This window comes from Trachymyrmex cornetzi, unplaced genomic scaffold (assembly GCF_001594075.2).
Source record: "Trachymyrmex cornetzi isolate Tcor2-1 unplaced genomic scaffold, Tcor1.1 scaffold62, whole genome shotgun sequence".
NCBI classification, from domain to species: Eukaryota; Metazoa; Arthropoda; class Insecta; order Hymenoptera; family Formicidae; genus Trachymyrmex; species Trachymyrmex cornetzi.
In genome coordinates this window covers 569851-597658 of record NW_017299937.1, presented here as the reverse complement: position 1 = coordinate 597658, position 27808 = coordinate 569851, and the positions used below count along the sequence as shown (strand labels likewise).

The 27808-nt window shown below is 36.3% G+C and overlaps 1 protein-coding gene across 3 annotated transcripts in view; it reads left to right on the top strand.

The window, feature by feature from the left end:
• Positions 1–27808, top strand: part of cnc (NFE2 like bZIP transcription factor cap-n-collar) — a 123246-nt gene that overhangs the window by 45103 nt on the left and 50335 nt on the right. For all 3 annotated transcript variants that reach the window (XM_018516271.1, XM_018516272.1, XM_018516273.1), the window contains exons 3-5: positions 5539–5614; positions 25429–25739; positions 26259–26459. In XM_018516271.1, coding sequence (XP_018371773.1) covers positions 5539–5614; positions 25429–25739; positions 26259–26459 — 588 coding nt within the window. The remainder of the gene's footprint in view (positions 1–5538; positions 5615–25428; positions 25740–26258; positions 26460–27808) is intronic.

Here is a 27808-nt window from a genome sequence, read left to right as displayed (position 1 = left end):
TTTAAGGAACATATACTTTGACATTTTAACAAGAATATTAGCTAATCGATATCATGAGAATACAAACATCAACAAAATATTTTGTCTAGATAGATTCATATCGATTCATAAGATAGATGATGATGATGCATCGAACAAATGTGACACTACTAGCTCGATTAATAGTGGAATTTGGCGTTCGAAGTGGTAATCTCCTTGTCATCTACTTCATCGGATTTATGCCGCATAAAGCTTATTCAGGAAATCCGTTTTGAAATATCAATATATCGTGAATCTTTCGTGAATTTAATTTTTTTTCGAAAAATTGCATTAACCTGTCTTATGTCGGCTTTTTAGCGCATGGCTTCTGCGTTCGCGCGTAATCGCTCGTGGATGATCGATCTCTGATCGATAAGAGACACTAAGCCACTTCAAATACGTAGCGGCCTTGTTCGGTAGACCCAAAGAGAGATTAGGAACCATCCCACGCGGATGATCTCGGCTGATATTCTAAGCCCTGTTCGTATCGACCATCGATCTTGTCTTTCTCAAGTTATATGCATATTTGAACCAAGATAGTTTTGTCTCACGGTGTATTATATCCATCTCCGACGAAGAGGTGTGTATCTTTATATACAACGACGGAAATATTGCAATTACTTTTGTATTTATAAATATTTTGTTTTATTTGTGAAAAATTTAATAATTGGCTAATATTTTATTAATGAAGGTAAAGATCATGGAATTATGTTGCACTTGTTTTTGGTACTATCGAAAAAAATGATAATCCTTTCCTCTATAAATGAATAACAATAATCAAAATTAATTGAATTAAAGATTCCTTATGTTAAATACAAAATTACAATAATTAATCAAGTACAAAGTACAATATTAATGGCTATGCAGAGTCAAACGCTGTTTTCGGTGCGTCAATTATGTACAAATATATCTTTGAAACAAAAAATTTGTTTTTTCCTCTATTTTATATCTGGAGAGTTGATCAAATCTCTGATATTAAAATACTTAGAATCATATATAAATAAAAATAAATCAAACAAAATATTGTGCTTAACATTTAGATAAAACGATTGTACAATTTATTTTCTTGTACTATTATTCTCTAATAATTTCTTTTGTTATTATTTTAAAAGCGATGAGTCTTTTAATTCTGAATCTTGAATATCACCTATAAATAAATTTATTTTAATTTTTCAATCGTGAATATAATCTGAATCTATGAAAAATATAAGAAGCTCTTTAGTTGACTGGATCCCAGTTGATTCTCTCCGTATACAAGATAAGTTTTTCGGTATTGATGATTTTTCTTCGCTCGCAGCATTTTGGTGGATGGACATGAGGCGCGTTTAAGTATCCGGCAGATTCGAGCCTACGAGATCTCATCCATACGATGGTCACCGACAATGACGGTGCATCGACGTTCTGGGCGGGTAGCCCATCAGACTTCTCGACGTTCTTCGTCTCTCCCTCTCTGTCTCGTCCTCTCTTCATTCGCTTCTTCGCTTCTCTCTTCTTCTCACGACCTTCAGTAGTCTCAGCGTTCCTTCTTTCTTTATTTCTTTCCCGGCGTCGCTATGCGCCGCTTCGTCTCCATCGGCCTCTTCCTCCGCGAAGATCGCATTGTTCCAGCGGGTTCTATCTTTGTGAGGGCTCGCCGCCGCCTTCAAGAGCCCAATAACACGGGGAAGACCCTCGATCCCGATCGAAAGCCGACACATCGATCCGAGACGCGATCCGCGAACAGCTGAGAACAAAGAAGAATCCAGTCTCTCGTCTTCTCCCTCTCTATCTTGCATTGCGACAGATTATTGACAAGCATTGTTCCAATGTCTGGCCACAGAATTGTTTTAAGTAAAGGCAGGCAATGATTCAAAATCGGCAAGGCGTTGTCAGAAGAGAAAATTTGACAACGTGTATTCTCTTGAAAATCACGTATTATACTTTTTTTTCCAAATTTAAAGTTGGTGGAATTCTGACAAGTCCAATTTTGAACATTACAGCTGATATAATACCTATGTTAATACATTATTTTTGATCCTTTGTTTTTAACGGATATGAATAATTGAAATTGTATACTAATTGTGAGGCACAGCTGTAGGAAGATTTACAATCATCAGCTTTAAGGTGAATAGTACAATGAAAACACTATAAATGATCTTGCTACGTAGAATATTTGTCAACATGTCGTACCATTCGAGAACGACGTTGATGTCACTAGGAAGAAGCTAGGCAAGTGAATTGCTGTAAAGCACGTTGCATGTTTCTGTTGTACAATTATCTCAAGCCGCCGTGACTGGCAGAAATTTTTAATCCAGAGCCAAGATTTAAATGATCGGTGCACGTCGCGGCGACAGGCTCCATTAGAGCGACTCCGTCTCGCTGCGAAACGGGAATGAATTATGGAGGCGTTTAGAGGAACGTCAGTCTAGAAAGTAGGAAAGAGGAAGTTTGATCAAGCGATTCAGGATGGAAAGCATTCGTCGCGAAGACAACAAATTTTTCCATGCTTAACAGACATGGTCATGGTTCCCTTCCCGTATATCCTATGTCTGTTTTTTCTACGCACGTCTTGACTGATCCATCTATGCAAAACATTATCGATATTAATTTTAAAATTAATTTTAAAAATACAAGATGCGTCGATTACATTTAGCAAAGCAACAACAAAAAAAGTCATATCGATATTCCCGTATAAATACTCTACTTGATATCTTGATCGACATTCGCTTTATATGTATGAAGATGCTCTTGATACGTCGTCGTATATCATTAGATTGCATGTATCGTTGTGCATTTCATCAGTCTGTGATGATTCGTAATTATTGAGCGAAGACGCCTGCAATAAACACGATACAAAGCCCGATCAATTTCCGCTTACAGAGCCGCTTGCTTCGTTGAGTTGTTTCAACGCGGATGCGTATCGCGCAAGATGAATCGCTGCGAGGCACCTTATTCCCGATTGTAGGAGATCGCTTTCTCGAGCTGTCGTGACTGACATGAATTTTTAATTCATCGACACGATTCAAATGAAGCGAGTTCTCCTAGACGACGGGCTCCATTAGGGCGACTCCGTCTCGGTGCCAGGAGCCCGAGGAAGACGGCTCTCCGGGAGAAATGCGATGAGAAGAGGATCGACCCATGCGATGTAGAAGGAGGATCTTGACGAAAACAACAGATCCTCTCGCCCCGTCCTCCATACTCGCAGAGTATATTCATAAAACCATCAAAATGGCTAGCGCGTTCATTTGTTCCTGCGATGTATCCGTGAAGCCGGCGGGGTCTGGTAAAATGATAGATGTACGCAGCATCCCCCTCGGTACGAGGGGCGCCATCGACGAACCTATCAGAGCGGAAGAGAGACGGGGCCAAAAAGAACGAGAGAGAGAGAGAGAGAGAAAGAGAAAGAACGATGTCGATCCATGAGGCGTTTCTTGTGAGAGAAGGAGAGACAGCGTATAAAGTGAGAGGGGACTTCGCGAGCCAGAGAGATTGGAGCACTCTGGGAGGGGTATTCCAAGGGACGTATTGATGGTCCTGGAAATTGAAAACGCGCCCGGCCAGCCGAAGTGGGTTTGGCTTCCTTCTCTTGTCCCGATTGTTTCCGTCGGCTGGAATTTCATAGCAAAATGGCGCTTGTGCGATGATATCAATGATCTAGGATATTTATCGTGTTTTTAACATTTAACTTCCGGAGTAACTTATATTTTTTTTTTGTAACTTACTCATCTTACTACAAAGCGACTTTTTCATTGCCGTCGTTATTGATATTTTCTTATTTTATTACATTTTTATGACCTAGTAAAATATTGTATATCTTTTTCTATGAAATTTTATTTAAATGTTTATTTATTACCGAAAGAAATATTTTTAAACATAAAAATTTTCATTTAAGATACTTTAGTCGCCAAGATAAATTCAGAACGAGTCACAAAATATGAAACGTGTCGCAAGTTACATATGATTTGAGGCAGCGTGACTCGCGCCATATCTCCAGCGACCGCGATACCATATTGAATTCGTATTTACTCGCGGCGATCAAGGCTGATTTGAATTATGCTTTCTATCCTCTGGTCCTTGTAAGGCGGTTGATCGGGGCAGACAGTCGTAACAGTTCGTAAACGTTAATTGAGAGCTATGCCAGCCATGCAAGTCCGTATCGCTGACAGGACCTCCATTGTCGCATCGAGGGTTGCGTCGTCAAGCGGGACCGACGTTTCCTTCGAGAGTCGAAAGAGATGACGTTGTGGGCCCAAAATAAGGCACACGGTTATACGCGTTCGTGACTCTTCAAAAATATTTTAGGATCACCTTTAGGATGCAAAAATTTTTTAAGTCTACAAAGAATTTCTCACGTTTTGTTAAATATCACACAAATTAACTTGCAAGCTAAAATATTAGAGGAGACATACATTAAGGGAAAAAAATTACATCTGTACAATAAGCTGCAATATCTGCTAATAATATGAAAAAAGATGTTTTAGAAAATGCACAACATTTTTAATAGTACATAGTGAAATGCTCGTTTTTGTCTCATGTTAGTTCGATTTTGGGATGCTAGGATAGATTGAATTTTGTATTCATAACTCCATACAGCTCAGTGTAACGTACCACTCAACAACGATACATCATATCGTCGAATGAAAAAGTGACCAGAGCGTAGGCAGAGGGGGATGAAAGATTTGAGAGAGGATGGCAAGGGAGAGCGACGAGAAAAGAAAGAGAGAAAGAGAGGCATATTTTGGCGGGGGAAAGGAGGATAGATAGAGAGTCGGTGGTTGTGGATGGTCGCTATCAGGGACTTGCTATGATTAATGATCGAGTACAATACTGTTTTCATTAAACTCATTTCACTGCAGCTCGCATGTACCGCCGCGCTACAGGCGACCTATGGCCCGGGGCATACGCCCGCCCTTGGGCCCTTTTTCATGTCGGCGGTAGGGTCGCTTGATTATGACGTCTCCATAAGGCTCGACCTTGGCCGGTTCGAATAACGCTCGACTGAATTCGGCCATTGTTGCGCGAGCTTCATCTCAAATTCGTCAGCTCCACGGATTCGTAATCATCTTTGTTGAAATTACGTTTTGTGATCGAGCACCGGGTACCGATCACATCTCTCTTCGAGAGCCATACTTCATGAGAGTCGGGTCCTTCACCTCTTCTTGACACCTCTCAGATGCGAGAACGTCGTTAATTACGGTCAGCGCGCTCATTACATCATAGCGCTACTCTTTCAATCTAATTTTCTAGCTAATTTACTGACTCCTCGTTACAGTTTATTAATTGATCAATTATAATTAATGCGCGCTAAATATACTTTACTTTTGATAATGAGTCACGTTATTACAATATTTTTTGTCTTACACAAGACATCTTACTTTTTTGCATGACTTTATCTCTTTCTTCCAATAATGATTACCGAAATATTATATATCCGTGATCGTTTTGTAAAAAATTACGGATATGTAATCTCTTTAAAAGATTTTTTATAAAAGATCTTTTAAAGATCGTTTTATGTTCGATCGAAATTATCGTTATTTTTAGGATGATACCAAGGAATCCGAGCCGCAAGAAGATGATCCATGGGCAGGACTTCCTTACACCGTAGATCTTGAAACTGGTAAGCTTATTTGTATTGTTTATCTTTCTTATATTTACGTAATACCTTAGTAAAAAAAGAATAAGGATTCGATCTATTAAAGATGATGTTTTTAATCGAGCTATTTTATAATCGAAATCATTCTAGGAGCATTCTTTTATTTCGCCAGCGTATCAATCGCATTTTTTATCTCACTATGTTTTAATCGGAGATGATCAAAATCCCGTTTTTGGATACCAATTAAATACAGTCGACGCAAATGCTGTACATGTTTTACGTTGGTCCGTGTGCCGGCAAGAACAGCTAAATACATCTGGCGCTCGCGGCTCTTTACGTCGGAAGCGTATCGAATTAACGCGGCAATTTGTAAGAGCCAATCCGAACATTCACCATAGTCCGAGCCTGCCGCACCTGGCCGCACCTTTGCGCGGCTAATTAGCATAAACACGCCGACCGAATGCACTTCGCCGGCCATTCCTTTGGAAATATACTTTATACCGTGAAATATCTTGTCGCCATGCGTTGTGAAAAAATATATAATTGAAGACGCACGGTCTTAAACGCATTAAGTGTCAAGCTATAAAGAATTTAATTACATTGTAAAAATTGCATGACTCTTAATCAACAACTAAATTGACTATTACAGTTTCCCACAAATAGCGATTATTGAAAGTTTTGATCGAGACGATTTACATTTATGTAATTAAATAAATTGATCTGTCTGCAAAATAGAGACCAGACCCAATGGAAAACGTACATTACGTACATATATAGTAGTTAATAGCGAACGCATTAATAGACCAGGCTGCATCTTGTTCCTTTTTTAGTTTCTTTGGCATTCTTGTCGCGCGCTTTCTGTCGCATAATAAAAAGGGAGATAAGTACGTTAGCAGCGAGAAATGTTATGCGACACGAACTGCATGTGGGAGAATGTCGAGGACACTCGTGCGAATGTCGAGAGTGAGAGAGATGAAAGGAGACTGCAACGAGCGCGCATGCAACGCGCCGCGGCGTCTACCTGCATGCCAAGGTGCACTTTGTTCAGGTATATAACTACGGGTTTCCAGGCAGGCAGGTTCCAGTTCCGGAGGACTCGAGGCTGGGGAGTGGCTTCAGGAACGCCCTCGCTACCTTCCTCCCTACCTCGCCTTTCCAACCCCACCAGCCTGTCCAGCCCTTCTGCCGGGTTCGGTTCCCTTCTCCCTCTCTCTCTCTCTCTCTCTCTCTCTCTCTCTCTCTCTCTCTCTCTCTCTCTCTCCCTCTTTCTCTTTCTCTCTTTGCATTTAATTACTTTGCGCTCGACAGAATATACGCCTAGCTACGAGACACTCTGCGTCGAGCGTGCTATCAACGGTTGACGAAGGGTCTGCTTGTTAAATTCTCCTTAGAAATCCATATATTGATGTCTTTCGTACATGATGGTGAGGATGTTTTAAAACAATTGACAATTTTGGGAACGTCTTGAGAATCAAGAGAAATTTTATTGAAAAAATATTGAAAAAGATATCTGACATTACAGATATTCTAACAGTGAAACGTAAATGAAATTACTCCCCTATTATCTTATATTTTTATTAAATTTAATGAGGTAAGAGTTTGTTTACATGCTATAATTGTAGTACGTCTTTTTTTTATTTCTTTTAACCGTAGTACAATCTGTATATATAGTTTGTCCGCTTTTCAAAATAATATTGAAAAATTAATACTAGCACAAGAGAGCTAGTATCAGCTAATACTAGCGCTATGATTGGTATTCCTTCGTTTATGACGACGAAATGAATTAAAATCGGACGGTGCGGTAATAACTTTTTGAGCAGAGAATGGACCAAGAAGAGCAGCAAAGCTCATTACGCGGTTATCTCGTCGTCGATCAATCGAGATATTCGGCGTATGGCGTGTATGATTAATGAGTTACTAGACTAATACATAAGAAATTCTTCCATCATCCTTATTCCGTAGGGCTTGATGGGAGAAAATGGTGGTCTGACATAACATAAAGCAAGAGAACTGCGTGATGCGTGCACTGAAATAGAAATGGCAAGTTGATAACTTGAAATCATTTGTAAAACTAGAAATTAAAAATAGTCGATATAAATTACAATGCAGATCTAAACTCATGCATTTATAAGAATTCGGAAAAGTCAACTAATTTCCATTGCATTTATGATATATACGTTATTACATATTAATTTACTTGGTTTAACATATTCGGCTTTGTGTCACTTAATTCTTCCATGATGAATCTGATAAATAAAGTCTTTCTTCAATCAATATTAAACAGTTTTATTTTAATATGAATTTAATTTAGAGCTTAATATTTAAAGCTAACAATAAGAATATTTATTTCTAAATGTTACAAAATGTTTCAGAGAGTTTTAATTATTGATTTTTCTCGTTATTTTTTATATGAAGAGAAATCGGTTTTGAATTATTGTAAAATTTATCTTAAAAAGTTTGTGGCGCTTATAACGCAAGCTGCATTAATATTTGCATGAGAAATCGTTATATATTCACAAAACGAATTTCGTGCCAATCGCGATATTCGCGTGCGAGGTTGGTAGTTTGAAATGAAAAGAAAAGAAGAGAATAGATGAAAGGAGGCAGCATATACGTTACCACCGCAGCGCAAGGTGCTTGTATTGCTTGTACCAATTTGACGAAGCATGATGGATTGTACGGGGGCTTGCATGTGAAAAAATTTACATGTACGGAATAAATTATCATCCCATTGTCTCGAGTGCGAGCGCGTTAGAAACGCTATATGTTTTGTTCAACGTATCTCGTGAATGTGTCTCCATTAAATATAGAGCCAAATAATGCATTTTATTCAGCCATTCGTTGCACAATTATCGAAAATATTTTAGTTCAAGGTAAACACACAGAGAGAGAGAGAGAGAGAGAGAGAGAGAGAGAGAGAGAGAGAGAGAGAAATGTACTAAATTTTAACAAATAATTGTTTGAACAATACTAATATAACATTTATTAATGGAAAGTGAATGTTTGCTAAATGATAAAACATAATATATAGTTGAACTACCCGTTCAGTTGAATTATATAAATTAATGATTCTTATAGTTGAACCAGATACTAGATAAAAACGCGTATAAATAAATTTTACTAATATAATATAGATTCGTAACGTTTCGATCCAATGTTTAGAATCCTCCTCAATATACAAGAAAAATTCAAATAACGAACAAAATGTACGATCATATTGGAACACGCAATATTCAGTTATCACTGCATATAGACTTGAGTTTTCGCATTTGATTGACAGAATGTTAATTAGATGAAGAGAAATTTTTACATAAAAGATTGACTTCAGAAATGATTTATATTTAAAAAAAACGAATATTAAAAGTGATACGAAATTCCTTGACTTATTATATATATTTAAATTTGTTTACAAGGACTTGACGTTTCTCTCTTTTTGCTGGTTTTGGATGTGTTATTTTACAAAACGACTTGTCCAGGATATTTTTATGTAAGTTAGCATTATTACTCTTTAAATTGGTACTCTTATTTAATTTGTGTGTGTGCTTTTAATTATATTATATGTATAATAAATTTGTGAATTTAACGTACAAATGCATGGACACAACATACTTCTTTTGACAGAAAAGTTTTTATACAATATTACATCTCGTCACAGATTGTACTTTCTTTTAGCGTTTAATTCACATGACTCTTACTTAGCGTTGATCTTTGTACATTTTATTCGTTATTTGAAATTTTTTTATATATTGAGAAGGATCAGTAAATTAAAATAATGCCATACATATATATATATATATATATATATAGATAAATCTTACTTGATGTTCGCGATCGATTGAAATAAACTTAACCCAACCGGTCTGCTCGTGGTACTTTTATATTTATTATTACGATACGTCTATACGAACGGAAAAGTTCGAATAATCGCGTAGCCGATTATTAGCACCTTCGATACTGAATAACCTTTATCGAGATCGATGTTACGCTGAGAGATCGGTTTTCGTTACGCCTTATGAGATTCAAGTCGTGTAATGGGCGTTCAGCCTCGACAACTCCGCCTTCTTAGATATGCCCGCGACATTATCTGCGCACGACTACGGCTGGAAGAGAATAAACTATAGTATAAAATTATCGCGAAGAAAGTCTATATAGAATCGAAACAATTTGCTAATCAGTTGCATTTATCAAAAAATATTGAGTAATATTTCACAAAGAACAAAAAATAAGAAATTATTGTACTCGTGAACGCGCGTGGAAGGATATTTAGAGCTTAAAATGTGTGTGTGTGTGTGTGTGTGTGTGTGTGTGTGTGTGTGTGTGTGTGTGTGTGTGTGTGTGTGTGTGGCTTAATGTTTATCAAAAAATAAAAAAACCAATGCAGATGATTTTTCTAACGAAAAGATTATGAAATTTTTTATATTTCTTTAAATAAATCTGCAATGATATTATTTAATTACTACCACATCAATAAGCTTGCTATTGTTTATAAAATTAGATTTCTTCTAAATAGGTGATAATTTGGCTGTTAAATATATACGGAGAATATTATCCAATTTTATAACTAAACGCTTCTAATTTTATATTGAAAATGTGCTTCTATCGCTGCTAAATTCATAAGGGTAGCAAACTCTACGTTATTCCAAAATTATTTTGAATAATTCTTACGATTAACAGTAACTTTTATGACTTTGTTCTATTATTTTTGTAATATAATGAAATCTCTCTCACGAAAATTTATAATTATTGATATTACTTATTTATTGATGATAGATAAATGAACAATTGGAATAATTAATATTTCAGTACATATTGTATTAGTTTAGAAGTAATTTATTTTAATATATTTAATGTTACTTTTGCTCGTATTTTAACAATTATATTGAAGTTTAGGAGCCAGCCAAAAATTCACGTATATTTATATACAAAATATAAAAAATAAGCTATCTTGAATCGGTATGAATGAATAACTTTATTTTAGTATAACAAATACGTTTTATACATTATTTTCTAAATAAAAATCTTTTTATTCCGATTACAAAGAATATTTAAAAACGTGTATTATTAGATGAAAATTGATACTTATGCTTATTTTTGGACGCGATATAGTCAATGTAAACTCGCATCTCAAAACAGAATTGAATACGAAGTCTGCGAATATTTTGCGTCGTGCTGTAACAAAGGAGCACCCATCTCGTAGTCTAAAAGGCAATGCAATTTCCTCAATATTTCGATGAATCGAGGGAACGAGCTGTATACGTAATCTATACGATGAGTTGTAGAGGGACAGTGAAATTGGGATTGGTGGGGACCTCTCGATAGAAACGCATGCGTGAGCGCATAAAACTGAACATCTGCCACGTGCGCGGGCGGTGCACAGTGCGTGGATTCGTGCGAGGACTGAAATCATGAGGGGGAAGAGGGATGGAAAGCATGGCCGCATCCGCCATGCGCGGCCGCCGAGGCACGATCAACTAATTTTCTGTTCATTTCCAATTTCGGTATCGGATATCGGAACGTTAATTAAGAAAAAGAACCCGTTAGAGGAGTTCGTGTAAGATAAGAGAAGACTTTCGAATTTCGTTATATTACACTCGTGAAAAGTTCAGAGGTAAAACAAATCAATCTTCTTTGCAGTAAAATTAATTTTTTCTTTATTATTTGGTAAAAATTCATTAAAAATAATGCCCGAGCTTTTATCTAGTATTAATCTCGAGTATAATCGTCAGGCTTTATACATGATAAAAGTATTATTTTATGTTATATAATTCTTGTGATTTATTGCAGAAAAAATCTAAACTTTCACAAAAATTTATTTAACTTATTTATTTTTTATTCTTTTAAACTACGGAAGCTTTTGAAAATTATCAAACTAATTTACTTTGATTGTGAACTCGCGTACATGAAACGTGAGGCCAATTCATTGGTCAATTCATTTTATTTCTTAACTCCACAATCACAATCGCAAATTATGTCGCAATTATAATCACGATGCTTTTGTGACGATAAGCGGATTAATAACGGTATATAGTCTCATCGACAAATACAGAAGAATAATATGAGGAGGATACAAACGAGAAAATACAGTCGGTAGGAAGGAACGTTAGACGCAATCGATAAACCGCGTTGTATTAATTTCCGCTTCGATTCGTCAAGGATTGCCGGGGGAGAAAAAAATAATATCCGACTATCTCCACGCATGGCAATAGCCGTGACCAATACCTCCCGAAGTGGATTTGGAATTAGACGCGGGAACCCCACTTCAGACCAAACTCCACTCCGGATCCGGTGCTCCGCGATTCTCGAAAACTCCTCGTCATTCCTCTCTTCGAATAACTGCAAAAAAATCCGCTCTGACTATGATCCTCTCTTTTTCGTGCCCTACTTAATTCTCCCTAGAAAAACTAGACATTTCGAGGATTGTAATGGGGAACGAATGCGTAAGGGATCAAAGGATTTTACAATAAGAAAACTTGCTCGAGAGAAAAATAATGCCCCAGTTCGCAGGAATTCGTTGTTCAGCGGAGAATTTTTGCGTGAACGCGATTCGATTGCTCGCCACGTCCCGAGAGGGAATCAATATTTGGAGCTGTGCGTGTTCCGCCATGTTAGTCCAGCTATGCCAGGCAACGGCGGCCCCCATGGGGGATGTGTCTGCGAGGGCAGCTGGCGAGGCGTGTATGGGGGTTACAGGGATACTCGGAGCCATGACTTGCCACATCCACCCCTGTAACACGAGCACGCACCATTACTCATATCGCGGCTCGTTGCACGCCACGGATTCAGGACGAATCCAGGAGGGCACTTCCAGGAAGCCTCGGGATGAAAATAGGCGGCAACAATAGCCGCGACGTCGTGTCTAGCTTCGTGCCAGCATAATACCTAGCGCAAAAATATAATCGCGCCAGTACAATATGTAATGCAAAGATAGAATCGCGTCCAATTAATTAATAAAATATTCTGCGAAAGTGTAGCGCTTGTATGATGTGATTTTTTTTAACGATTCGAATATAATTAAGTTTAATGGTACGTTTAAATACCATTGTAATGATATTTGTTTATATAATTGTATCTATTTGTTAATGAAATTTCTTTAACGATGAACAAGCCTACACGTCAAATTATTTACAATCTAAAGCATTTTCTCCTAGAAAGGAGATTTTCATCTGCCTTCAAGCATTCGTATAGGATTCATAATAATTATAGATGAGAGAAAACGTTCGACTTTTGCGACGTACCGTAATGTGCTTTCGTGCATGTGTGAAATACATAGATTCGCGAGGGAAACTAACCAAGTAATTAAACTGAATTGCGTCTTCGGTGAAAACCGGCAATTCTCGTCATGCGAAACGACAATGCTCAAAATTATCTGGCGAATATCTCGACGGCTCAGAATATACAGACATATCTATAATGAAGGTTGACGTTGATAAATATAATTGTAATAACGTATTATGTTTCACAGTAATCGCAAACCGAATACGAATGCCAATCGCAACGTTCGTAATTATATCTGCCCGGATTGGTCAAGCTTACTTCAATCCTTCGTCCGAGCACTTTAATTAATCCCTTCGTTAATCTCATATTAATAAAATGGAATACGGAGAGCGAGACAGAGAGAGAGAGAGAGAGAGAGAGAGAGAGAGAGAACAAGCGAAAGAATCGCTATAGAGCGTCCATTTTAAAGCCGCGTCGACGTGCTCAACAAAAGGGCCGGATTCCTTCTCGACGAGCACGAGCGCTTGCTCCTCCGCTTCTTCGCCACGTCCTTCGTATATCTCAAACGTTTCAATCCTATCGGCGGATTAAAACATTAACATAAAACTCGTATTAGAGTCAAGCTGCACAGAGTGTTGGAGATGACGACAGTCGCCAGTAACGATGAAAAATTAAGTTCGTGGCATCTCCTCCCTTTCCCTTTCTTCCTTTTAGCTTTTCGAAGTTCTCGCCGCTGTACAATAGAGCTTGTCTACAGTCTGTAGAAGTCGTTACCTGGTTGAGATCGTCTCTACGATTTTGTGAGGTTTTTTGCAAATCATGCTAGTTCTATAAGCGACCTGTGTGCCTCGCGTCTCGTCGAAACCTCACCGAATTCGACTTTCGACTTTTGCTACCGGATAATATCGTTCCTTTTGAGAGGAAAACTTTTTTCCATTATTTGTAATCGCAGCGATATTTTTTGAGCGTTTATTTTTCGTTATCCGAATACTGAAAGAAATATTTTGATTAGATTAACGAAAGGATCCAAGGCAATTTTGTGAGACTTAGAATTTCTGGTTACGTTAACAAAAATTCTGTTTGGTCTCATCAAAATGCCAATCTGTTCGGGACATTTTGTTGGTTTAATCAGAACATTGTTCTCAGTGAAAAAATTGTAAATTACTGAGAACATCAGAATTTACTAAGACTTGTGCATATCTTTTTTAAATAAATATAACCAACATTTGTATTACCTACCGGATAAATCATATTAGAACATAAAGTACTCTTGACTAAGCTGGTTAAAACACGAACTTGAGTACGGAAAAGAATGCAAAGCTAAATATTAAATAAACAAAAGACCGCATTGCTAGTACATTGAGGTGAGGTTCTTCTCTTGTAGAATATGGTGTTGATTTAGGATAGATATGTATCAGACCGCGTGGGTTAAGGTCAGCCTGTCACCTCAAGTACCATTAGCCCTTTCTAGACACCCTCTCCGTTCTACCTCCAACCTGTCATTAATGCATCAAGGTATTTTTTGTTGACGGACTTTCCTGAGAATCTCTCGCAAGCAATAAAAGGAATGGCTATTTTGTATCAATCAGGCATCGGAATGAACCATGTATAATAGAAGCAATAATGGTACACGTAGATACTCATTTCAAAGACCACTTATTCGCAACTTTAATCACGATATTCATTACAATTAGTCATTATTCTTAAAAAATTTAATAAAGGAAGTATCTGCCAGAAAATAAATCTGCACAAATTGCCATTGCTTCTTGAAATAAATATAATGAATATACATGTAGAAGTACAATAGAACTAGAAAAACATAATGTAGTGAAAAATATTCTCATTAAATATTCGAAATTTCTCTTAAATTAATTCAATTAATTAACATAAAAATCTTTCAATGCCTATTAGAGCCGACACAGGATATAATGTGTAACAATCAATTTATTAATAATTAAAAATTTCATTAAAAATTTATTAATAAACACTAAAATTATATCATTGTGACATAGGTAAACGTTTCGACCCTATTATTTGGGTCCTCTTCAGTACCAAAAAGAAGAAAAAAACCACAAAAAAATTTTTTTCTATAAATAAATAAATTTTATATTATTTAAATTTTTGTATGTATCCGTTTCATTTGTTTATAGCTTTGACTGTACGTTTATTTGCGCCGACTTCTCTCCTTTACCGGTTTCACTTTAATATTCGATTTATCTGTGTTGCTATGTTGACGTATTTACGAAATATATCTCGTCTGTTTGATTTTGTTCTGAAATGTTCTCATTACTAACTGTGACTTCTGACGGTTAAGTTCGCGTCATGTAAGCTCTCATCATTTTACGTATAATTTATCATTAATTTGTTCTTGATTTTTATAATTTATTATTTGTGTAGTGATTGTTCAATTAATGACGGGATGCATCTTTGAAAACGTACGTCAGTCCATTTCCTTGTTTATAACATGTAAGTCTCTCAATTTTTTACTTATTCGATGACACGCTCTCATTAAAATGCTTTTAATCTTTTTCTTTACTAACATTTTGCTCTCCGTTTCATAGCAATTCAGCCAAATTTTTGTTATACATACATTATGGACACAATCTTCGCAACTTTCAAACTTACTGTTGCATAGTCACTCTACACATTTATTTATAGAAAAAAATTTTTTGTGGTTTTTTCTTCTTTTTGGTACTGAAGAGGACCCAAATAATAGGGTCGAAACGTTTACCTATGTCACAATGATATAATTTTAGTGTTTATTAATAAATTTTTAATGAAATTTTTAATTATTAATAAATTGATTGTTACACATTATATCCTGTGTCGGCTCTAATAGGCATCGAAAGATTTTTATGCAGATTATTTCTAGAGAGCCTTTATCTTTTATCTATTGTCTCAATTAATTAAATAATAAATAGAAAATAATAAATTGATTGTACGGCGTATTAATTTGAAAAATTTTTATGTGAAAATGATTATCTACGTTTGAATAAATTTCTCCACTTGTCTCCAGAAGAGACGAAAGTTCTTTCACGTACAAAAAAGTATGATAATAGTTAGAGATTGACCGATTTAAAATCTGTTTTGTCATGTGGGTTACTATGTCCCGCGGAAGAATTTGTGCATCACCACAACTTGCAACAAGGAACTTTGGAAGCTAAACCGTTATAAAGCAGCGTTTGCGAGTTAGACTAAGAAACAGGTATGGCAGCAAAGGTTGCTGTATTAATATACATTAAAATATGTACATAAATTAAATATTGTTATCAAGAATAAGCATTTCTGTAGTAATTCATATTTTTAGATCAATGGATTTATTGAATTTACCTATAGATTTATGTTACCGAGACGTCTCTCATTTAAATGTCAGTAAAGATTTATTTGTCAAAAAAATTACTACCTACAGAATTCAAGTTTTATCCAAAATAATATCAATTTGTACACTGCAAATCTTTTAGCACAGAACGCGTTATTCTGAACGTAAAACCATGATAGCACCTGTCTTTCAGAGCACGTTTCTCGCAAGCAGAGACACTCGACTTGCCCGCTTTTGTGAAGTGCCCAATAAAACTCGGATTTTATTGGACAAGTGACGCGTGTTACAATAAAATATTCCTTACGGGTTAGCTCGACTCGCTCGGCGCAGTTTGGACGCTAAGGAGCATGTCTGAAGGAAACACCGTCGCTTCGTATCTGGCCGGTTAGCGAATGCCTCCAATATGACAGGTTAAGCCGGAAGGAGATAGGTAACGGGAGACGAAGTTTTCGGAAGTCAAAATGAGAAAAATGCACCTTCTAAGCATGACTCGACTACCGCGTGGTTCTCGTGGTGGACGCGTGGCCATCGAAAAGTGCAAGCTAGACACGAAGAGAGAACGTCATACTATGAGGTGGCAACAATGCTCATTGACGGGCACCACCAGATCGAGAATGACTTGTACGTATGAGGTGTTAGCAAGGTTTCTGACCTCGTTTTCAGAATCTTCCTTGCGTATGAGTGTGTCTTGATTACCTTGCTCTTTCTGCCTGGCGAATCGAGAGAATTCGGATTTTATGATTGTTTGCTTTACATTTAATTTCCGCGATCTCAATTCTTTCTATCTTGCTGTTCTTAATTTGATTTAATCGCATTTATCAGTGAAAATTTAATATTTTTGTCATTTAATAAATGATAGCTATAAAAGATTCACTTTCATCGATATAATTAATTATTATTGATAATGCACATTGCTGCTTTCTTAAGTCTGGATTTAAAAAAATCTACCCGGTAAGATGTAAAATTTTGTTAAATATAGATCTGCAAATAATTTTGTTGTAAACTCAAACTGATTGCTAGACTACCAAAAAAAATTGTCCAGCAAAATTAATTTCAGATCTGTATTCAGCAAAATAATTTTTTCTATATTCGGTAATGTAAGATCTAAATATATCATGCATGCATTTTTATTTCAAGAATACGTGTCTATTAATTTTAACTATATCTATTACACTGTTTGACGTAGCTCTTCGTGTTTACTTGCACGATTACCGAACCGTATCATGACGTATTCACGGATCTGCAAACTGTTTGCTCGAAAAGAGAGGTGTGACATCGTTTTTGTGAGCGTACTCTCGATTACGCGGCATGTCCGTTGTCTGAGCGATGACCAACGTTTTTCAGCTGCCATTATTCCCTTAATTACGTTACCTTACCGTGAATTTCGACACCCGACTCCGTTTTACAATTGCCGGTACAATACACGTTTCATTGTTAGTCAAGATTCAGGCTATTCGATGTTCGAAACTGGTAATACTCAATAATGAAAATACTTAAACTGTAAACATACCAAACGCAAAAAATTTCATTGTGATACTTTGTTTATCAAAATACTCTCTTTTTTATAAATAACGCGGAGATTTTATGGAAAAAATTACAAATTTGAAACTTTGTGCAAAACCAAAATATTACTATTCCGCGGTCAACGATTCATGTATTAATCACTACTCGGGAATGATGCTTAAGAGTGATTAATTTTAATTTCCGACGATAAAGAATGATAAAGAATTTATCGTTTTGCACATTGTTATATTAAGTGTTACGGGGTAATCGCCGACTCAGATGTATGCTAAAGGAACAGTAAACGGGTTCAGGCCACTTTCCGACGGCACGATGCTATTGAACGTACTGTTGAATAATAAACTTATATTATGCGTTTGATGAGGAAATGAAGAGAAAAAGTCAAAAGGAGCCGTGTTGGTGTCAGTCGACGTTCCGGAACGAACCTAGAATATTGACGGAATATTGGAAAGCACAACTTCATGCAGCTACTATTATTTATCGGCTGTATAAGGTGTCCTAGACTGCGTTCTTCAGGACAATTCCGCAGGATTGACTGCGTATTGTTACGTTACAGTTTTGTCGATGGTCCTATAGTTCGTTCGCGGCGGCATACTGGCAGATACAGTGATTTGCACTTATTGGTTAATAAATCAGCGCTATGGTGCTACGTTTGCCATTAGGTGCCGATATTCTTCGACATATTCATGATGAAGTGACGTTGGCATGGTAAATTGAAATAGCGTCACTCTCCTCAATAATCCGGCTCGTTCCACAAAATTGTTCGTAGAAAACGACGCGAAACGTTTAGATCTTGATTGTAGAAAGCAGTAGTCAAGTTATACTTAACCCTCGACTACAGTTATGAAAACTTCACCTAACAATAAGTTCTAAAGCGTCCTATTTGAATGCAAAGTGAACCTTCGCTTTACGCCGTTTGATAAAAGGTTCAAAATTTTTTCAATTATAATTTAGAAGTTCCATACCAATCGTATAAATTGTACAACTGTATAAAACTTTTGCTTTGGGTCCAAATAATCCGTTGCTGTACTCGAGGGTTACGATTGTAGCAACATTTGCGTTTGGCATGTTTACAGTTATTACATGATATTAATAAGTCATACATTCTCTTTCCTCAGTTTGAAATGATTTTTTTTTAATATTTTAATAAATGGACCTAAGCAATCAATTTCGCATTAGGTCAACTTCAATGAATTTCTAATAAAAATCGAACATATTAATTTATACTTGAATCAAAATAATGGAAACGCTGTACGTAATCACAATTGCTTGAAATTTCGCAGAAGCATTGACGTGATCAAAGTATACGATGTCAGAGAAATAAAAGTCCAAATATACATAGTAGTCGTCGTATTATAAAACATTGTATTATAAAACATCTCGCAGAAAGTATGCATAAAAATTGACGATCAGAAGGATTGTCATAATCGTTTATGCATCGGAGATCTATAGCCATTGTCAAGCAGCCTAGAGTGCGCATAATAAGTATATTGACCGTATCGGTGGCAATTATGAAATTATTCCAATATATGCCGGCAGATCTCGAACTACGTTCGAATGAGAGTGACGACACAAGAATAAGGGGTATCAATGGAGAGGGCATTTGACAGGATTTAGATAGCATCTTAACAGGTGATTTACAAGCTTTATCATCCGGTGGTTTTAACCTAGTGACTGGCTCTTAGAGTGGCTAGTCACTGTGAGAACTAAATACATAGGTATATTTATATGAACGTATAAAAACAATGCTAATAATAAGTTTTAGCAGCAATAGATCTATCTTTGCTTCCACAAATTGCCTCTGTGATTCGTATTTTTCTTCTTTCTATTTATATTTATTATAAAATATTATGTATATAGCAACTCATTTAAATTATTTCGGGTGCTCCTAAATTATTTTTTAATGCTAGATATTCAGTGACTGGAGGAAAATTGGAACAAAATTTATGAATAATAGAAAATTAACTCTCTTACATATGATAATTTAGTATATAAAGTTTTATGTATGTTTATATTTATCTAATTCCGAGAAAATTAAAGTTAGAATAAAATGAAAAAATTTCTTTAAAAACACATTTTTTGCTTACATTTTCTTAATCAATGTCAATCAATACAAACAAAGCATTTTTCTTCATAATTATGAACATGCATTTCCGCATAAATTATAAAACGTAATTGTATGGCATAATTTTTTTTTAAAGATAAAAGATCGTATAGATCGGTCTTACAAAACCGATTCCCATTGCGACCGATGTTACGACAAACGCTATTGGAGCAATTGGCGTTATCCTCAGGACGAGAGGGAGGGTTGCTAAGTCGGGGGATGACTCGGGGCTATGCCAGGGCAAGATGCACCCCTGACTAAACCCGTGGCAAGGCAACGAGGAGCGGATCAAGCCCGGGTATACGTTCCCGGATCGCAGTGGGGAGCCGGAGAATGGCATTACGGGTAGAGAGACCTTCCCTCTCTTCCCACCTCGCCTCCGCTCCGCGTATTGTCTGGCAGCCATATTGGAGTAACAGCCAACCCCGTCGTGATTGGTCCGTTTTTTAACGGAGAGCCCGTGGCTTGGCACAATACTCGACCAGCCCGTGGTTAGGCAATTCCTGGCTACGCGATAGTCTATCAGTCGACTCCATGCTGCGTCCGCTTCGAACTCGTTTGTTGACGGTGCCCGGGTATTATGACTTTCCTCAAGATCGAATCGTATAACGCAAAAGCGATCCACGCCACGGGGCGATAAAGGAAATCGCCTATTCAGTCCGCAATCTAATCTGGTTCAGTCCAGTCTAGTCCAGTCCCCAGTTCAGTCCCGTCTGTGCGTCGAGCTTTTATAATTTTCCAAAAATCTCTGGGAATTCCTTCTCTCCTGGGGCTGCCGACGGTGACGATGACGATTTAAGATCATTTTATGGTGACACTGCATAAAACATGTGTAACGTTCAAAGGCGCTAAAGAATGCGCTGAGGATTAGCCTACACCTTGGAAGTTTTAAGTGCGGATAAGTTCGCGCAAACATTTTGTTTCCTGTCGAAGTTATCTGCTATGAAAAATCGATTTTCCTGGAAAACAACTCTGTTTCAGCAGATTGACACTGTCCTTTACGCTACAGATCCGAAACGATGTGTATAGTGCGAGAACTTAGGCTTATCCTAGCAATTGTTTATGATCAACACGAAATAGTTTAGTGACTTAAGTACTGCCATTGTGGTCACTCTTGTGAATGGAATTTTGGATTACTTTTTGAGTTCTTTGACATCCTGGATTAGGACCTAGTGAACACAGGTAGGCGTCTAGCGACTGTATTTGTACTGCATCACAACGCGACTCGGAGTATTGCGTAACACAAGCACGTGTAGTTGCTTTAACGACAATTTGTCTTAATCGTGGCGGTTTGACAACAAACATGCGACGCTTTGATTGATAATGCTTAAGAAAGAATCCAGTTTACACTTGTCGAACCTTATACTATTAATTAATTCCTCTTAAGCTCGATAATTTGCCTACAGATATTTTTTAAATATTTTTCGTCTCAACTTTAACATCGACCATTGTTGAACAATTAATATTTTTGGATTGCATACATACTCTGATAATTATGAATAATCATTACTGACAAATATCCTAAACGCGATTGATCTGTGATCATCAAAAACGGAATTTAAAAAGTTTGCAAGTGCAAGTGATTTTTCAGTAGAAAATTTCATACAAATTCTACACAACGGCTTTATCGTTGCTGATTATACTCTGTTATTTGAAACGTAGCATTTTATTTAAAAAATTAACAAGAATATGTTACTTGTTGGAAATTGTAGGAAATTTAGTTCGATTTTTGTACGAAAAGATATTTCAAATCTATTCGGAATAATTCAATAATTTTTAGTAAGAAATATATACGTACCAATTTATATTAATATTATTGCTGCGTAGTAGTAGCAACTTCCTTCATATGTTTTCCAAAGTTGAATATTAAAGCTATTAATTATCTTCCCGTTAGAGTTTAATCGCGTTAAATTTTTAATGAACTTCCATGTTTAGCTAAAAAGATCAACTAGAAGCTATTAAAGAGATATGATAAGCACAAGACACATCGAGGACGCGTCTATCCAATCGACCGACCGGTTCGCACACTCGTCTAACGAAACAAGACACGACGAAACGGTCGACAGTTCGACATTGATCAGCGGCAGAATTGATGATCGCAATTACGATTTATCGTTCACGGCAGGTGACGCGCGACGATTCGTGCGCTCCTTCGACTCCAAATGAGACGTCAAGCTCCGTTCTGAAGTTAACTGGCACCAGACCGGATCGTCACCCTTTGTCGAGGGTACGAATGAGATTAACGCGACATGTATACGTACCGTCGGGGGTAGGACAATCGTGCCGATGCATTCGGCTTCGAGGATCCCCGTCCTTCCGGTGTCCCGTCGGATACGCTGTTTTTGAACGAATCGGAAAGAGGTCGGAACGAGTCGAATAAGAGAGAGTTCTTCTGGTTCTCGGCATAGGACCGTCGGCACCGAAAATTCTGTCGAGTAATGCAAGAATTATTATCCAACCGTCGGGTTGAAGGGAGAGAAAAAGGAAGAGGAGGGGGCGGAAGAAAATGGTCGTTAAGCGTGCGCGCGAAATATGAGAAATGATCTGTCGACGTTCCCGTGGCCATGGAAAAAGCCGAACGCGGGCTTCAAAGAAGCCGTGGAATTGAAAAAGCCGAAGGGCTACGCCATTAGATGTAGCGTGATAGAGCGAATTCCGGACGATGGGCTTGGTCGAAAGAAAATTTATTCCGATAGCAAAATTTCGAACATCGAGGAAAACTGAGACTTTCTTATTTAACTCCTTGAAATGACAATCGTCAGTAATCGCAACAAACTTGGTGCGATTGGAAACAAATTTTGAACTCTTAGTGATTTGATACAATTTTAAAAGCAAAATTAATATATACCGTATTTTGTATTTAAATTATTTTATATGACAAATTTGTTGGACAGTGTATTCCTTAACAGTATTTGATAAACAGAAATTTTATGCTCTCATACAAATTAATTTTCTAGAACAATAAAGTTATCAAAGAATAACCTATTAAATCTAAAAAATGAAAAATAATGTGATGTTCTTATTGTGAAATTTCCTTGCTAAAAAAATGTTCTTATTTAAAGAAAAGAATAAATCAATTTTCCCATCTATTTTTTAACTTAAAATTATCTAAAATATTGTAACATTTATTTATAACGTTTTTTATGCATATTTATCTTAGAGTCTATTTCTTTTGATTGAAGAATGATAAAAATCGTATTTTCTATATTTCCAAGCTAATATATATATGATAAATTTCTATTACGGGAATAAGGCGTAATAGAAATTACATTTTGTAAATACGTGTTATAGAGCAGAGAAAAGGAGAAGGAATACATGATAATGAAAGTTACAAAAAATTATGCTTGTACCAATTACGCGTGGCGCACAGTTTGATGTGTATGTGAAAGTAATTTCACTTCGTAATTCTACAGGGCTTTAAATAGGCTTTACGTCGAACGGGAAGGGGCTGTTCTGACTTCCCTCAAATTATAGACGGCCATTATCGCGCGGTCGACCTCGCATTTGGGCCAGACAATGGCTGCCACCACTCGTTAATGTAATAGGCATCCAAAAGGTGCGATCTCTCCCTTTACTGGGAGGCACCGGCACTCACCGGTAGGAACCGCGCAGGACGAAAATCCTCCTCTTTCACGGTCAACCTGTCCGTCGTTTCGTCAGGCGGACCTGCCCGGGTTTCAGGCAGCTCCCGAAAGAGGAATTATTATTTTATGAGATTATTATCTCTAATAACATCGCCCGACTACGAGGAGAGAAAGGAGTACGCTTTTGTGTTCGATGGGGAAACGTTTCACACTTAGAAGTAGCTCGTTCGAACTGCTCGATATTATCGATGTTTTGTCAAAAGTCCAGGTAGAAATTCTAGAAGCCCTTTTAATGGTCTAATAAAATGTGGAACATTCTGGCAAATGTGACAATCATACATACGAAAACTAAATATGAATTAAAGTTCTTAAAAGTCAAATATAATATAACATTGTTCGATACACATCAGCAAAGCATCAGTTTCACAATTTATATTTTACATAAATATAGGTTTTTTAAATTATATGTTTATTGTTAAAATACATATATGAAGTATGATAAATATATATTCGATTATTTCGTATTAAATATTTACTATGCAAATTAAATTATTAATTTTACTTATAATATCTTATTTTTATTAAACAGTAAATAATTATAATAATATTAAAATATTAAATATTTTTAGTCTCTGAATGAATAGATTAATTAATTTAATCATTTTTATTGAAAACTTTCTCTCCTTATATCTATCTAATCATTTACAACGTGCAAAGTTATTTTAGAATTAAAAAAAAAGTAATAGTCTAACATAGAGCGTTTCTAAAAAAAATGACGATAAATTTTTCAAAGCTTTTATTGTTTGGATATAAAAATGTTATCTGTCTATTCGAGACATATGGAAGTACATTGTTAGTTATTCGTTATGCATTTTGGAAATTGTGAACAATTCGAACAGCCTTGTCCATGTTATCTTTTCATTGCGTGCGCAAGGGATGACGCGGTTACGCGATTGGTTGTAGGGCGGGAACATACGAGGGCTGTTAGAACTAGCAGGTGGATCTCCAATAACACCCCTCTTTGTCTCTCAATTAGTTAAGTTTTTTCTTCTCGCCGTTCCCCTGAAAAATTTTTCCTGCCCGTCGCTATCTGCCAGTTTTCGAGCGCCGCGCTTTGAATCCATTTTTGTCGAGTCATAAGTTTATTCAATGCAGTGAAATGTTGTAAAATTATTTTTTTCTCACAATTCATATAGACGTAATAAGATGGTGATAAACGATTAATCATAATGCTGCTAATTACATTGTTGATAGTGTAGATGCAAGAAAAGTGAAGATATCGGAGACTAATAATTTTGTTGTATATCAATGAATATGATAATGATTTTAATATAACAATACAGAACGATACAGTTTTTTAAATAAGTGATGAAATAGAATCAAGTATCGCGATTATTTCTTTATATATTATTCGAAATATAGTTTATATAAATATATAGATATATGTAAATGAAATGAATAATTATTTAATGTGTCGTAATTACTAGTTTCTAGTTTTAGAGATCACATAGATATAACTCTGATTATATCATAGAAATTAATCGTTTTTCGTTCCAATCCTTCATCTTTGATCTGTGCATATATATAAAAATATGCAAACAACTTTTATCTTTAATTGAAGTTAAATGCATATGAATATACATTGCATGCATAATTATATTATTATCTAATCATTATCATAATGTATCATTTAATTTTTAACAATATACAATAATAAAAAATAGAATAAAAATTTACAAAGTATTCTATAATGACTACATTGCTGGATGAAAATTATAGAATGTATACAAAGTAACAGTTGTCGATTTCATGTCAGAACAAAGTTGCATAATAGGAAGGATAAGAAACCTGTATAACATTGCAATCAGACAACTAATTAAGTATTCTCGGATGATCTCTGCGTGAACCTTGCGACTACACGCGAACTTGTTTACGCTCGCTTATGTTTCATCGTGCCGCTTCGAAGCATGCATGCTTCTCACGATGAATCATATAATATCGGAAACGCGTCTCTTTTTTATCAATTGTTTTTTTGATGAAATGATATAGTTAAGTTTCAATCAAACATCTTGAGCGAATATGTGATTCTTTACAGGCGAATACATTCTCAGCTCTGGCAGTCAAAACGGAAGTGGAAGTAGCATCGTCGAAGAGGACGATCCGCTTCTCAACGAAGCATCGTTGGCTTTGGACAATCATCCTTTGGCTGATTTGACTGATGATTCTCTCGGTCTAAACGACACTTTAGGACTTGAGCATGATTTTACTTCAGAATTACTCGGAGGTAGTCTCTTGGAAAGCGCCGGCGTAGAAGGTCTGCTCAGCAACGATACTCTAGGCTTGCCCGACGAATTTAATCTCGAAGAGGCGCTTCAGCTCGTTGGCCTCGATGAGGCTCAACCAGAGGTTTGTGGGATCTTCATATCTTCTACTTGGAAGTTTGTTTCTTTATATCTCGATATATATATATATATATATATATATATATATATATATATATAGCCACTTTGCGAAATAAATCGTGAAATTGTATTTACTTTTATTTTATTTTTATAAATATATTTTGTAATATACTGTTTAATATGCAATTTTTCGAAACATTTTTACCATACAAATCGAAAATTCGTAGAAAATTAGCACGAATTATTTTGATGTTAATTTCAGCAATAATAGACTTTCTCTCTCTCTCTCTCTCTCTCTCTCTCTCTCTCTCTCTTCTTCAAACTATATTTAAATATTATATTACATAATAATGATTTAATATAATGTTTCATTAATATGCCTGACGTTATTTGAATCTCTTGTTGATAGAAAGATATTTATACATGTTGAATGTGTTGAAATACTAAATTTTACATGATTAACGCGTTTCACTCCTCGGTGAAGTTGCGATATTGTGATCATTATATAAAGATTGATTATTAGGAAACGAAGTCGGAAGTAAAGAAGAAGAAAGAAGATACCGCCGAGGACTCCGCAAGTGCAGAGGGCGACGCGGCCATTACCGCCTCGAGTAACGCCGAGGTCGTGAAGTCATCTTCTAGGTGCGAGGATCCCGAGACCGGCGACATGATTCACACACCGCAGTTTCATCATCCCCATCATCCACACCACCGCTCCTTCCAGGTACGAACGACCCTGATTTCATTGCCTGTAGGTTAGAACCAAGGCCAGTGCCTCTCATTACTGCGTATACAATGTCACTATGATTGCGACAATGTAATGATTTATGTACAAAGTATACAGGCTTCTCCTATCGAACATACGAGTACATGTCGTGTAAATGAATCAATGAAAAATTATCTTGAGCTATCCGATGCGGTTTCTAATCGAGTGTCATGGATGTTGAATTATCTTCACTGTAATAATAATTTCCGATGTCGCTTAATACGTCTCAATAATCTTTTATATAAACACATTGCCAGGGTTTTAATTTTATTTTAAATCATTTTACACTCAGCAGTTGCTTTGATACGATTGCGATGTAAAAAATTGTCCGGCTTGACGTTACGTATGTAACGATATAACTAGAGCGACTTTTCTATCGTCTTGATATTCTTCAAGATATGCGCAGTTGCAGTTTTGAGAGACGCTGAAAGAGCTGCGGATGTTGTCGAGAATGGCCACGGCAATTTGCGATTTTTCGACATTCCGTTAATGAGAGGTTCGGAATGGCGCGATGATACCACACGGGATACAGTCGGTGATATACGAAGTAGGAAACAAACGTTGGAAAGATAAGAATGGCGCGCAAAGCCGCACAGTTAGAGCGGCGTTTACGGTCCATAAACGGGACACTCTTTATTTACAACGTTGACCGCGAAAACTCTGCTGTGGCTCCATTCCCGCGGCAATACACCCCCTTTCAAGAGGCCCCCATGATTATACATATGTCATAACTGTATCTTTTATAATGTAATGAGACAATTGAAAATGGATCACTTCTGTTATCTATGGCCAGTATTCATAGTCACTTCTTATATTCAAGACCGTCTTAAGTTCTGTCTTGAGGTATCACGAATTAATCAGAGGGCCGCATTAGCATCTTAAGACATTACTTAAAACGGTCGTGAAATAAAAACCGACTATTAATTTTGGTCTATGTTTTTTACAAAAAAATTTAATTTTGAAAACTTAAATTCTTACGATTATTATAATTGTTATACAATTAAAACGATATAACGGAAACAAAAATAATTTGGAGCAAAATTCTAGTTCAAGAGAAACATATTTAAGATTTTTTTCACAAAACTCTTGATGATATAACTATAATATTTTTAATAGTTATTAAAAATTTTTTAAATACATTTTTATCGCTGTAATTACGTTTCAAGTACGCAATTACTATAGTATCCGATTTTGCAATTTAAAGTTGGATTCCAAATATTTCCATTAAAAATATCAAGCTACCTTGTATGCATTTTCTAAAGCTTCAATGCGACTGTATTGCCTGAATCTATGTATACCGATTCTTA